Source organism: Lontra canadensis, unplaced genomic scaffold, assembly GCF_010015895.1.
Source record: "Lontra canadensis isolate GAN:19392208 unplaced genomic scaffold, GSC_riverotter_1.0 scaffold96, whole genome shotgun sequence".
In the NCBI taxonomy this organism is placed as follows: Eukaryota; Metazoa; Chordata; class Mammalia; order Carnivora; family Mustelidae; genus Lontra; species Lontra canadensis.
The window spans coordinates 4,604,805-4,617,591 of record NW_022631090.1 but is presented as its reverse complement, the minus strand read 5'-3'; the positions used below and the strand labels follow the sequence as shown (position 1 = coordinate 4,617,591).

At 35.6% G+C, this 12,787-nt stretch overlaps 1 protein-coding gene across 1 annotated transcript in view; it reads right to left on the bottom strand.

Moving 5' to 3' along the window:
* ALG13 (ALG13 UDP-N-acetylglucosaminyltransferase subunit) overlaps nt 1-12,787 on the bottom strand; it is a 66,784-nt gene that overhangs the window by 30,667 nt on the left and 23,330 nt on the right. The window contains 7 exon segments of the mRNA XM_032837062.1: nt 421-529; nt 1,520-1,595; nt 3,339-3,501; nt 3,711-3,792; nt 7,925-7,997; nt 9,974-10,020; nt 10,758-10,808. Of these exon segments, the coding sequence (XP_032692953.1) occupies nt 421-529; nt 1,520-1,595; nt 3,339-3,501; nt 3,711-3,792; nt 7,925-7,997; nt 9,974-10,020; nt 10,758-10,808 (601 nt within the window).

Sequence of the window (12,787 nt, the reverse complement as noted above, 5' to 3'; positions counted from 1 at the left end):
AGTCATGGATAAACTTCAGATTCTGAAAGATCGCTTCCCACTTCTAAACCTATTTGTTTCCTCTTTTGGATTTAAAATCATGAGGATATATGGGGTGCCTAGATGGCTCAGTTAAGCAGCTGCCTTTGGCTCAGGTCATGATTTCAGGGTCCTGAGATCCAACCCGGAATATGGCTCCCTTCCCTGCTCAGCAGGGAGCCTGCTTCTCTGTCTCCCTTTATCCCTGCCCCCACCCCGCTCATGTTCTCTCTCTCAAATAAATAAAATCTGTTAAAAAAATAAAATAATGTGTCAAGTAAGCTAAAAAGTACCAGGCAACTTTTTTTTTTTTTATAATAGTACATTAAGAACATCTCATCAGAAGCAATATGCAAAATTTTCCCCTGGATCTGTCAAAGTACACTGTCGGTATTTCATTACCTTTTCTGCTGTCCAACCAAACATCAAATTCTACATTACGATAGATTTCTGGATCCAGGGCTTTGAGCACCTTATAGGGAAAGAGCATCTTTGATGGGCCTTCTGGAGACTAAAACAAAAATAATCATGCTACAAATTCACCATCCTTAGCTTTAGTGTTTCTTCTATGAAAAAAGAAAGTTCTTTTTTGAACTACATACATATGCCTCCTTTTTAATTAAAAAACTAAGTGCCGTTAAGTTTTATCGTGTATCTTAAAAATCAAGAGATTAAAGAAGCAATATGCAAATAATCTAAAAGGTTTTAGATGGAGGAAGGGAAATATTGTCTAAAGCAGCCAGCAACTCAGGATACAGCTCATATAAATCAGTGCAACACAGACAGATTAAAGATTCAATCAGGCTATTCAATAAATCTCATCTTGATATACAATACAGAGCTGCAAGTGTTTCTATACCTTAAAATCATCTGCAAAAATCTGAAAATTTCCTTTCATTTTGGTCAGAATCTATTACAACTTCCAAAGAAATTACCTTGTTCTTCTGCTTTCCTAGAATTTCACCATGTCCAATACTGTTACTCTTCCCAAATTACCAGCAACTGAGGCATACATAGAAAGTACTGTAATAGTATTTATTTAGCAAGCCTCAACCTAAAGGTCTGCTTGATTTTAGGCCTATAAAGATAGTAAACATTTTTCTTGTTTTTCTAACCAGGATTATTACCCATTTTCTTTGAATAGAATAGGACAAGCATATTCTTTAATGGCAAATAGAAACCTTAGCATCAGAAGACTGATTACAAACTAAGTATCTACTGGATTTGTAATTTTACTTGACTTTAACCTGAAAAACAGAAGTTTCTGAAAATTCTAAAGTGTTCAGCGTTTGCTCGCAAATAATCTATACAATTACATTAAGAATAAAAATTCAGAGAACATTAAGCACCTGTTTTACATTTTCAAATTAAAACTTCCACAAAGGCAAACCTGAACTCCACCCTCACACCATACAACTAGAATGGACCACCTGACCTTAATTTAAGTTATGATGCTACAAGCCAAGATTATGAAAATTCTTTGCCCTAGAAAATCTCAAACCTTTGCTTCTTCTGTTCCTTGATTGTACCCCTCTGGGATATTTTCAACGTTGCAGCAGGCACCCAGCTCTTCAGTCCTAATTGAAAAGATTTTTTAAAAAGATCTTTATATAAATGCAGTTTTTAAGTCTAATGACTATATCACCACCTAGCGGTCAAGTAGCTCAGGTCTAAAAATGAGGCAAATACTTTTTTACCCCAACAGTTACATTTATGCTTCCTTTTTCTAAGTATGTGCTACAATATACTTAGCAGATTATCTCCGATATTTCATACCTCCATCTCTTAAGATGATCCTTATGATTCTTACCTCCTGGAGTGCACATCAATGTATGATTCCCCTAACTCAAGTTTGCTTCTAACCAATAGATAGGCTATATGTTATTATAGAGCCTAATAATGTAGTGCCTGTACTGCTGGCCTCTCTCTTGCTGACTATAAGGAAGCAAACTATCATGTTCGCTAAGCCCATGCGGCAAGGAGCTGAGGGTTAGTTACCTATGGCTGACAGCCACAAAAAAATATAATAATAATAATAAATTCTCAGTTCTATAGCTGAAAGAACTAAATGCTGCTGCCAAGAACTATGTGAGCAGAAAAATGGATCCTTCTTCAGTCAAAACTCAAAATACGAAATCAATCCTGGCCAACAACCTCACTGAAGTTCTGTTGAGACCCGAAGCAGAAGACCCAACTAAACTATGCCCAGATTCCTAACCCATACAATTGTGAGATAACTGCATTAAATTGCAAAATCTATGGTAACACAATCACACAGCAATTCAGTAACTAATACATCTCACCTTTTTACTACTATAGTTTCCATAAAGCCTAAAATCCTTAGAACAAGTCATCAGTGAAGAATGAAGCAACTTCTACCCCTGCATTCCCAAGTAAGTTTTAAAAACCTCTCCTCTACCAAAAAAAGTGCAAGCCACAAACATCCAAGGAATAAAATTGCAAGCAAGACCAAAAAAGACAAGGTGACACCTGACTGGCACCAAGCCTATCTGAATTTCCTAGACAGAAGTAGGAATCAAGAAGAAATATAAGACAACACCTACTTTATTATCTCTAACACAAAATTTTTGACCAAATCTGTTAACAGCAATTTCCTCAGAGGCCACAAACTACCTTCCTAGTGAGTACCAAAGGCAGACACTTTGAAAACTCCTAAAACTTCCCTTAACCTGAGAGATTCTTTTCTATTAGTTCGATGTGTGTGTGTCAAGTAACCACTGTGAACCTCAGTTACCACAAAAATGATGGTACTGGTTTAGAACCAGTTTTTTCTTTAAGTATGGTCCACAGCCTACCTATATCAGAACACTTGGGGTGTACTTGTTTTTTTTTTTAAAGCAGATTCCTAAGCCCCACTGTGACCTCAAATTTTGTGAAAGTTAGCCTAAGAATCTGCCTTTCTAATAAGCACTATGAAGTATACCTCTGTATAGAACTGAAGTTTGAGAATCATGGGGTTAGGTAGTTCTAAAATCACTTCCAGCAATTAAAAGAACTGATTCTGACTTGGATCAAACCTCCAAAGCCTGAACATCTCAAAATACAACATGTCTTCTTAATAAAGTTTCTCTTCCCCCATCAAAAAATGTTTATCTAGATACATACGTGTGTGTAGTGTTTAAGTCATAAGCTTGTCAAGCCCCTTCTACTTTCAAATGGTGACGCACAGAAACAAACACTGGGTGTGGTACAAAAACAATGAATACTGTTATGTTGAAAATAAATTTTAAAAAATGATTTAAAAAAAATTAAAAAAAAACATGGTCATGTAGTTGACACACCCCCTTTCCCTGTATTACCTATCCTGAGTTGAACTCTTGTAGTCAATACTGACATCTTCACTGCCAGTCAGAGCATTGTTTCTGTTCTTTTTGGAACCACTTCGAAACAATTCAACTGCAGTCTTCAACTCTTCTTCATCCACAACAAACACATCTTTATAGAGAATTTCATACAATACAGCTAAAGGAAAAAAACAGCCAAAATTCTAATTGTCAAAGTAATATCTCTTTAAAACAATGTGAAAATAGCCATAAACCAGTATACAATTTCAATAGGTGCCAACAAAGTCTTAAAAGAGCCGTTTATGGTGGGTCCCTCAATTTATAGATGGGCAGAAAAACAAAAAATCATCTGAAATACAGCTAAGCATTTACAAAGCCTTCACATACCCTGACAAACAGCTGCACTTGACTGAAATTGTTTTGAGTATACTGAATCATAATGACCATTACTTGAATAGCAGAGTAGAATCTGAAGAAAAGAAAAACACAGAATTAAGTAAATGTTACATCTTACAACCATGAAATACTCGTAATTAAATTGCTAACCAGAAACTGATTAACTGTTTTTAAAAACATGTTTTTAGATTCCACAGATTAAGTGTTATCATACATTACTTGTCTCTCACTCATTTCACTTAACATAATGCATCAATTGTATCTCAATAGAGCTGAGGCAAAGTGATCTTTAAAATTTAAATACAGATAAGTGCAAGCTAGAACTCAAACGGATTTTCTTAAAACTGACTTTTAAATGCCAAGATTAAAATCACTACAAAGGCAACACTGTGAGCCTAAACCATATTCCTACTAATATACCAAATACTGATCTATAAATTAACAAAAAATGGGAACTTTTACAAACTGAGTAAATCAAGTCAAAAGACCAGCTTAACTTCAAAAAACGACTGGAGAAATTAGGTCAAATACCCAAATATTCTAAACTCAGACTATAGGGGGAGAGACTTAATTTACTCAAAATGTTATCCCCCGTACCAAGTAGCAATATATGAATACACCATGTAGGAGCAATACTGCTAGAGAAACTTCCTTAATGAATTAAGGCACTGAGATGGCTACAAAATGAGTTAATTTCTTTGATCTTTAATCTCTAGTTTTCCCAAACAATAATCCAAAGCCATGCTAACTAACCAAAGTATTTTAGTAAAAATGCTTCCAAGCTCTATATAATAAAATATGTTTGAATATCACCCAAACCTTTTAAAATTTTTGTTCAAAAATTCATCTTGTGTAAAGGATTAATACCTAGTGACTAAATCTATTTTATTTTGAAGCTACCTCTGGTACCAGGAGCCTAAGGTACCAAAGATGATTCTCTGTGTTCTATGGGATGATGTTGCCAGCAAGCTTCTTCGGCAGAAAACTACAAGCACCCTGTTTGCTGCCTTCCTACCTACTCTGGGCTAACTCCTTCTAATAATAAAGTTCTCTATCCCGGGTCTGTTATTCTTCCCCAGACTTTTTTTGGAAATCACAATTCCAAATCCATCAGTATAATTCATTTCAGAGTACTGAGGGCAAGCGTCAAGCTAAAGTAACACACACTAGAGTTTAGGTTATGAAGTTTCACATGCCCCAAGGGTTATTTGCCTTTAAGAGTTTATTAATCCGAAAGAACAGTAAACAAGATTTTGAGCAGAGAAGCCCTTTGTACCTCAGACTAGAAAAACTTGAAACTCCAACTAAGAAAGGTTAATAACTGGAGACAGTTGTTAAGGAGTAAAGGAATCCAGCTAACCAGAACTGAATAAACAAGGAGGAAAAAAACCCCAGAGATAATGATGTAATTTATTCATGTGGCGAGAAGTTCCACTTTGAGTGTAAGAGGTAAAACGAGACATGATGGCTTTTATGTTCCTGGTGGTATCTCAACATAAAATAATAGTTCTCTGATATATACTTATAGGTAGGTAGGTGGGATGTATGGCATTAACCTACGGAAAAAATGAGGTAGATCTGTAGTACTGATGAGGATAGGTGAAAAGAACAAGGAACAATATATTTAGTATGAGCCCATCTACATTAAAAAAAATAAATGCAAAGAGAATGATACAGGATACCCGCTCAAACTTAATAGTTATTTTGAAGCACAGGAGAATGAAAAGTAAAAATGGGGGCTTTTTATTCTACCTTTAAGTTTTGTTTTTAATAGAAGTACATCTATTCTTTCTAGATAAAGAGGCTAAGTGAAGATGGATGGCTACCTTCCAATGGTATTCACTTTGATACTGAATGACTATGTAAAATGCAAAGTCAATAATATTTACTGCTTTTAATGAAGTCATTTTTGAAAACTCAAATAATTCAGATATAAATCCTTAGAAGCCTGAACTGAGATACAGTAACCAAGTTTTAGAGAAAGCAAGGTGTCACACAAGTACCCTGCTGCCAAATGGCTTTTTCATAATTAAATTTCAAGATAAACAAACATACTTTATACACTTGCAAATCATACATGTATACACTATCCTGTGCATGCAAATGCCCAACTACCGGTATTGTATTTGTGTGCATGTACAGATTAGAATTATACATGATATTCTCATGGCTGCAAACACTCTAATTTGTATTCTTATGGTTCCCAATGGGTAAGGTTTTCCCCTTAGTTAGCTCAAATAATATCTCTGTAAAATATACAGGACTCACTTAAAAATGGAGCTATATAATTGTAGGAACTAGGTGTTAGGGATTATGGATGTTCACTATACAAGTCTTTTAATTTTTCTCTGTATGAAAATTTTCACAGAATAAAATGTCAGGGAAAAAAACTGAAGTGCAGGCTTAGAGTCCTGGTAAAGATCTAAATGTCTAGATCTCCTCTCTGGCAATGCTGTATACAATTGCTAAAATAACAAAAGCTACCACTCCTCCTTCTTCAAAGAATTTTGATTATGTCACACCCTTGCTTAAAAACTTTGAATGAGTGTTTAGGAGCAATTATACAGAATGTCTGAAATTTACTCCAAAATACACCAAAAATTAAGATGGACTGATGAATGGATAGAAAAGTGAAAAAAATAAGGATACTAAAAAGGTGGGAATTAGAATGCTCATTATAAAATTTTTTTAGCTTTTCTGTATTTTGTTAAATCTTTATAACAAAATATTGGGGAGAAAACTAAAACTATTCCAAAAAGCTAAATTCTTGGAATGGACTGCTCATTATGTAACTCTAGCCTATCTTCACACCATTGGCCTCGCCCCCACCCAACTACTGGAGTCCGAAAGCATCTGCTGCTTCCATGTCTTTGCAGAAGTCCTCTGAATAGACTGCCCTCCATACTTGTTGGATCCATTGTTTGATATTCCATTTAAATACCTCTACCACCATGAAACTTTCTGAACTCTCTGAAGCAGAGCAAAGGACTTTTTCTTCTATGCTCTTCATACATACTTCTATTTTAACACTTATCACTTCACTGTAAAATTAACTATTTGCATGTCTGCCTTCACAGTCCGTGAGGCCCTTAGAGAACAGGTATATTGTTTTCATTTTGGAGTCCCCAAAGCCCAGTGAGCTGCCTGGTACACTACAAGAGCTTAATGTTGCCAAACAAATTAGACGGTAGTACCACTAATAAAACAAGGTGCCCCAATTTATACTTATTTTCTAAGTTATCTCTTGCATTCTACTCTATTCCTAATGCCACTTGCCTGGTTCAGGTCTTTTGTCTAGATTACTTTAATATCCTAACAGTTCTCCCAGTGTCTAGTCTTGTCCTACTATCATCAAAACGTTGCCTCAATTATGGTCCATGGTGTGAAACAAGACTTGCAAAATGCAATTACTGTATAGTCTATACTCACTAATCAAATAATTGGGATAAAAGGCTTTTCTTAAAAACTTTTTGGAAGAAAAATTATATGCTGAAGAACAATCTATTTAACTGCCAAGAGTGCTCACCCAACAAAACAACCTCCTATTATTTTCCAAGTACCTTACTAGCCAGTAATAGCACACTGTCCTGCACTCAAGAAACTTTCAGAATAATGAGAACAGACATGAAAACAAATACAGTGTGATAAATACTGTAATTACTTGGGTGATGCTAGAGGAACACAGAGGAAATAACTCCAGAGGGAGTTAGGAAAGTTTCAAAGGAATTAACATTTGAGATACAAAGGAAAAGAAAAGAAAAAAAAAGCTATACTTTTTATAACTTTTTATAAACTTATTTTAAAGGAAAAGAAAAAAAAGTTATACTTATTGGACTATCTGAAATCATGGTATACAAGTTGTAGGACAGTGAAGATGAAAAGAGAGTTTGGGACCCCTTAGGGGACACTAAATGCCTAACTTCTGAGTTTGAACCTTACCTTCTAGTCAACAAGAAGCCAATTAGGGTTTGGGTGGGCTTTTTTTGGGGGGGAGGTTTAACCGATCTCAGGAGTGGTAAGATCAGGTCTGTTCAGAGGATGGCTAACAGAGAATGGAGAGGAAAAGGCTGGCAGTAGAGAAGCTTGGCATTTAGACTATGCTTTTTTCCCCATTAATTTGGTAACAAAGGATCATTTCTCACTATTTTGATAAGCCAGCAGCATCTATTTCTTTTATTTTAGTAAACATTCACTCATCTTCTTACCTTGTCTTCATAGCCATTATCTGTGACGTAAGTTGGAGGCTTTCCGGGATAGCGATAAAGAATGAAATCCCGACTACACGGGAAGAGAATATAAGTGGTTGAATAGAGACAATTTAATATATGCAGAGATAGTTATAAGAACAAGTATTTGGGCTTTTAAAGTGTCCACCTTATTCGTACAAAATAATCAAATGTTTAAGAGGCTAAATAATGTTAATTCAAAGTAGACCACTAACTGCCACTAAATTTCTATGGATTTTTAAAATGAACCTTAATGGGGGGGGTGGCTCAGTGGGTTAAGCCTCTGCCTTCAGCTCAGGTCATGATCTCAGGGTCCCGGGATTGAGCTCCGCATAGGGCTCTCTGCTCAGCAGGGAACCTGTTTCCACCCCCCACCTGACTCTCTGACTGCCTCTCTGCCTACTTGTGATCTCTGTCAAATAAATAAATAAAATCTTTTAAAAAATGAACCTTAATTTGGGGAAAGGAGGAGTAAAGAAGATAGACTACCAACTGTATGCATGTTTGTTGAGTGTTGGGGGCTCCCACTTATTTAAAGCATTGGCTGGCAAATTTTACTTGGTAAAAGATCAGATAATAAGCATTTCAGCTTCTGTAGGCCAATGGTTTACTCTGACTTTGTAGCATGAAAGCAGCCACAAACCATGATAAACAAGAACACATGACTGTTCCAATAAAAATTTACTTATGGACACTGAAATGAGTTTCATATAATTTTCACATGCCATGAAACATTATTCTACTTTTTAACAATTTTAAAACTTTTTATAAAAATTCTTAGCTCGAGGGCAATACATAAACAGAAAGAAGGCCAATTTAAAAGCTGGCCCTTGGGGCACCTGGGTGGCTCAGTGGATTAAAGCCTCTGCCTTCCGCTCAGGTCATGATCCCAGGGTTCTGAGATCAAGCCCCGTGTCAGGCTCTCTGCTCAGCAGGGAGTCTGCTTCCCTTCCTCTCTGCCTGCCTCTCTGCCTACTTGTGATCTCTGTCAAATAAATAAAATTTAAAAAAACAAATTTAAAAAAATAAAAGCTGGCCCTTGACTTAAAACCAACTGATTAGCTACCTGCCCAACGCCTCTTCTATATGACTTCTTGATGGATTTAGTGAGAAATGAGCAGGCTGCAAAACACTAACTTGAATGAGTACCATAATGAGAGGGTTTGGACTCTACCGCATATGCCAGCTCACTATCCTAAAAATTGTGAAGAAATCAACTTCTTCAAATGAACAAGATTCCCATGAGCCTCTAACCTACATTATAAAACTATTTTTCAAAACTGCACAGCTTCCAGAAATAGCCATTTCTGCTATTTTTTTAAAAAGATTTTATTTATTTGACAGAGAGACAGACAGAGAAGGAACACAAGCAGGGGGAGTGTGAGAGGGAGAAGCAGGCTTCAGGCCAAGCAGGAAGCCCAATGCAGGGGTCAATCCCAGGACCCTGGGATCGTGACCTGAGCTGAAGGCAGACGCTCAATTACCAAGCCAACCAGGCACCCCGACTTTTGCAGTTTTAAAGACCAAAGTGATGGAGCAATGTTTCTCAAAATGTTCAATTATTATGTCCTTAAAGAGTCTTCTTTTCATAATTTCCTTCTGAAATTTTAATACCACAGATAGACTGTGTATCTGTTTAGGTACTGTAACCCTTTGAACGCCCACAAAGCACTGCAGTATCTAATATCTTTTTGTCTTGAAGAACCAATTTCTACCCTCTTAGAAGCTATATTGCCCCAGTGAAGTCACATGCAAGAGGCATGAAGTTAAATACACAAGAATTCTAAGAAACATTCTGATTTCCTATAGGAACACCAGCAGTTCTTAAAGTCCTTTATTTCATTCAAATGGACACAAATGCTAGAGGCTCTCCACCTAAAAATTAACACCAATTAACTGTGCTTAGACCTCTTCATTCTACATATCATTACATTAAATCCAAATTTCCCAAATTGGAGAGACTTGAATAGAAACTTTACACACAATCACATATACACACTCAGTCTTTAAAAAACAGATTTAACTTACTTATAAATTAGAGAAAGAGCTCTTATTTCCAGCTGGCCAGCACTTTCCTAAACATAAACAGTACATAAATGTTTTAAAAACACTCTGTAGCTATGATATAAAAGTTTCTGCAAGTTCAATATTTGTTATTTTAGATGCTTAGCACTGTTTTAGATGAAGAATTTGTAGAACACACTATAACTTGCTTTGAGGTTTGGGAATATTGTTATTCATTAACATAAACTTATTCTGAAAAAAGGAGTCCTAAAGACCTTCTCAGTTAGCTATTAAGTAACAAGGACAGTTAATATAAGAGATTTAAAAGGCACAATGAAAATGGAATTAATGATAGGAATATGAAGTTAGCAGGGTACTTAGTAAATGCTAAGTCCAGAACTATGGAATTAGTCATATAAATTATTTTTAATTAAATATGCATCTATAGAGCTTACTTCTACATAAAAGGATTAATACAAATCAGGGGAACTTTTGAATAAAAAAATAATGACCTCCTTGTAACATTCATTACTATTCCTCCTCCCCCATTAAAGTGAAAAGGCTTAGGCTTGTCCTGTTTGCAAACAGTTTATGGATGATAAAATTGTTGACACACAATTCTCAATATTCAACACAAAACAACAGATCAATTGCCAGCCTCTAAACTTTTGCAAGAACTATTTGATTCAACACAGCTGGCTACTTAAGAATGTAGGTTGCATCTAGCTAAAGCGACACCGCTAAATGAATATTTAGATTTACTATTCCAAATACTCTGAAAAGATTAAACCCCCATATTTGATCTTACCTTGGGATCTCCCAACCGTTCCAGGTATTTCTCAAAAGATCCCTCCACATACTTCAAAAATAAAACAAACTTGACTTAACCAAATACATAGCATTACTAAAAATCTGATTATATTCTGCAATATTATCCTCCAATGGGTTTTTATTCAGCTCAATAATTATGGTATTAAATTAATATTCTGCACAGCACCTCAAGAAGATTTGCACATACATAAAAGTTGAGTGGAGAAAGGCTGAACTGTAAAACTATTTTAGGAAATGGTCATGGCTTATCCAGATACGAGTGCATTTCATCAAATATAACACCTTTGAGTTTCTTTTGAAATGCCAATTTAAGTTAACTTGACAATTTTCATAAATCATGCAAGCCCAATAATTTCAAGGATTTTAAATCTGATAGGAGGCATGCATTTGCAAAGCTAAACTGAGGAACTTTAAAGGGAATTTTATTAGTTTCAGAAAAGCCCAGGGCACAGGCGAACTTCTTAGGGTAACAGAAATCTTCTGTATCTTTATTGCAGTGGCAGTTGCATGACTATATATTGCCAAAACTGAAAGTGCTGAACTTAAAATGGTTAATTTTATTGTGTGTAAAATATGCCTCAATAAAAATAAAATTAAACCTGGGTAACAGAATATATGTCTATTTCCATGTACATATATCACTAGATAAAAGTTTTTTAAATTTTTCTTAATACCCTTTCAAACAGCCTGAGGTGTAACTGGCATAGAGCAAGCTGCTCATATTTAAACAGCACAAATACATTTTGCATATGTATGCACCCAAGAAACCATCATGACAACTGTGACAGTGAATAGATCCATCACCCCCTTAAGTTTCCTCGTGTCCCTCTGTAACTCCACTGACTGACCGCCACGCAACCACTGATCTACTTTCTATCACTAGAAACCGGCTTGCATTCTTCTAGAGTTTTATAAAAATGAAATCATACAGTATGTACTTTGAGGGAGGGTCTACCTTCTTTGGCATAATTATTTTGAGATTTATCCATCAAAGTTTTAAAATTTGACACAAATCTTTGTTACTCAAAATGTGGTTACTATTACTCGATCATGAACAAGGCAAGCATCACTTGGGAGCTTTGTTAAAATGCAGAAATCTTGGGCCCCAGCTCAGACCTACTGAATCAGAATCTGCACTTTAACAAGGTCTCCAGGTGATTTGTATGCACAAAAATACTTGAGATGCACTGTTTTACACCATGGTCTTGCATTTGAAGTAATTTCATGAATAATCCTTTCCCCAGATGTAGTAAAGACTGTAATTAACTCCTAGGTAATAAGCTTTAAAGTCAAGAAGCCTTCACAAAGTTTTAAAATTCACTGAAATCTGTTGAGAAAATTAAGAGTAAACCTCGAACAGCAGGCAAATACCCACAATATACAGTCAGAAAAAAACAAATAGTACTGGAAGGGCTAAGAATGTCTTTTTTTAAAGCCACACAAAAGGGCACACTACAAATCAGATCTTGATAAAACCTCATTCTGTTAACAAGAATTCAAATATTTCAAAATATTCAAAGATGTCTTCTACAAGTTGTTTTAAAGCCAATCATTAGTGGCAGAGCACCAATTATCAGTTTGTCACATAAAGATAAATGTTTAGAACCTAATTTGTTTTCTTATAATTGGGTTTTATAAGATTCTTCATATTGAGTGATGATTACTGTGTACAGAATTAAGAGTACAGAGGGGTTTTCCCATTTATACATACTTGGGAATACACATTTAAAAACATTAACATAGCCAAACTTTCTGTGAACTATGATTACTTGTTCCAGAAAACAGTGGTATGGATAATACAGAACCGTAGTCAAAATGTAACTTTTTAGGGCTTGCAAGATTATGGAGGGTATATGGGGAGTAGAGAGTGGGAGAGTAGAGAGTGGGAAGGATACAGATGAATTGTTTTTTAACTTTATGATTAGAGTACAGAACAATCGAATTCTGGAGGTAGTCCAGAAGCATGCTAGCTAGGGGGAAGGCAGCTGAAAATTAAATATTTGCCAC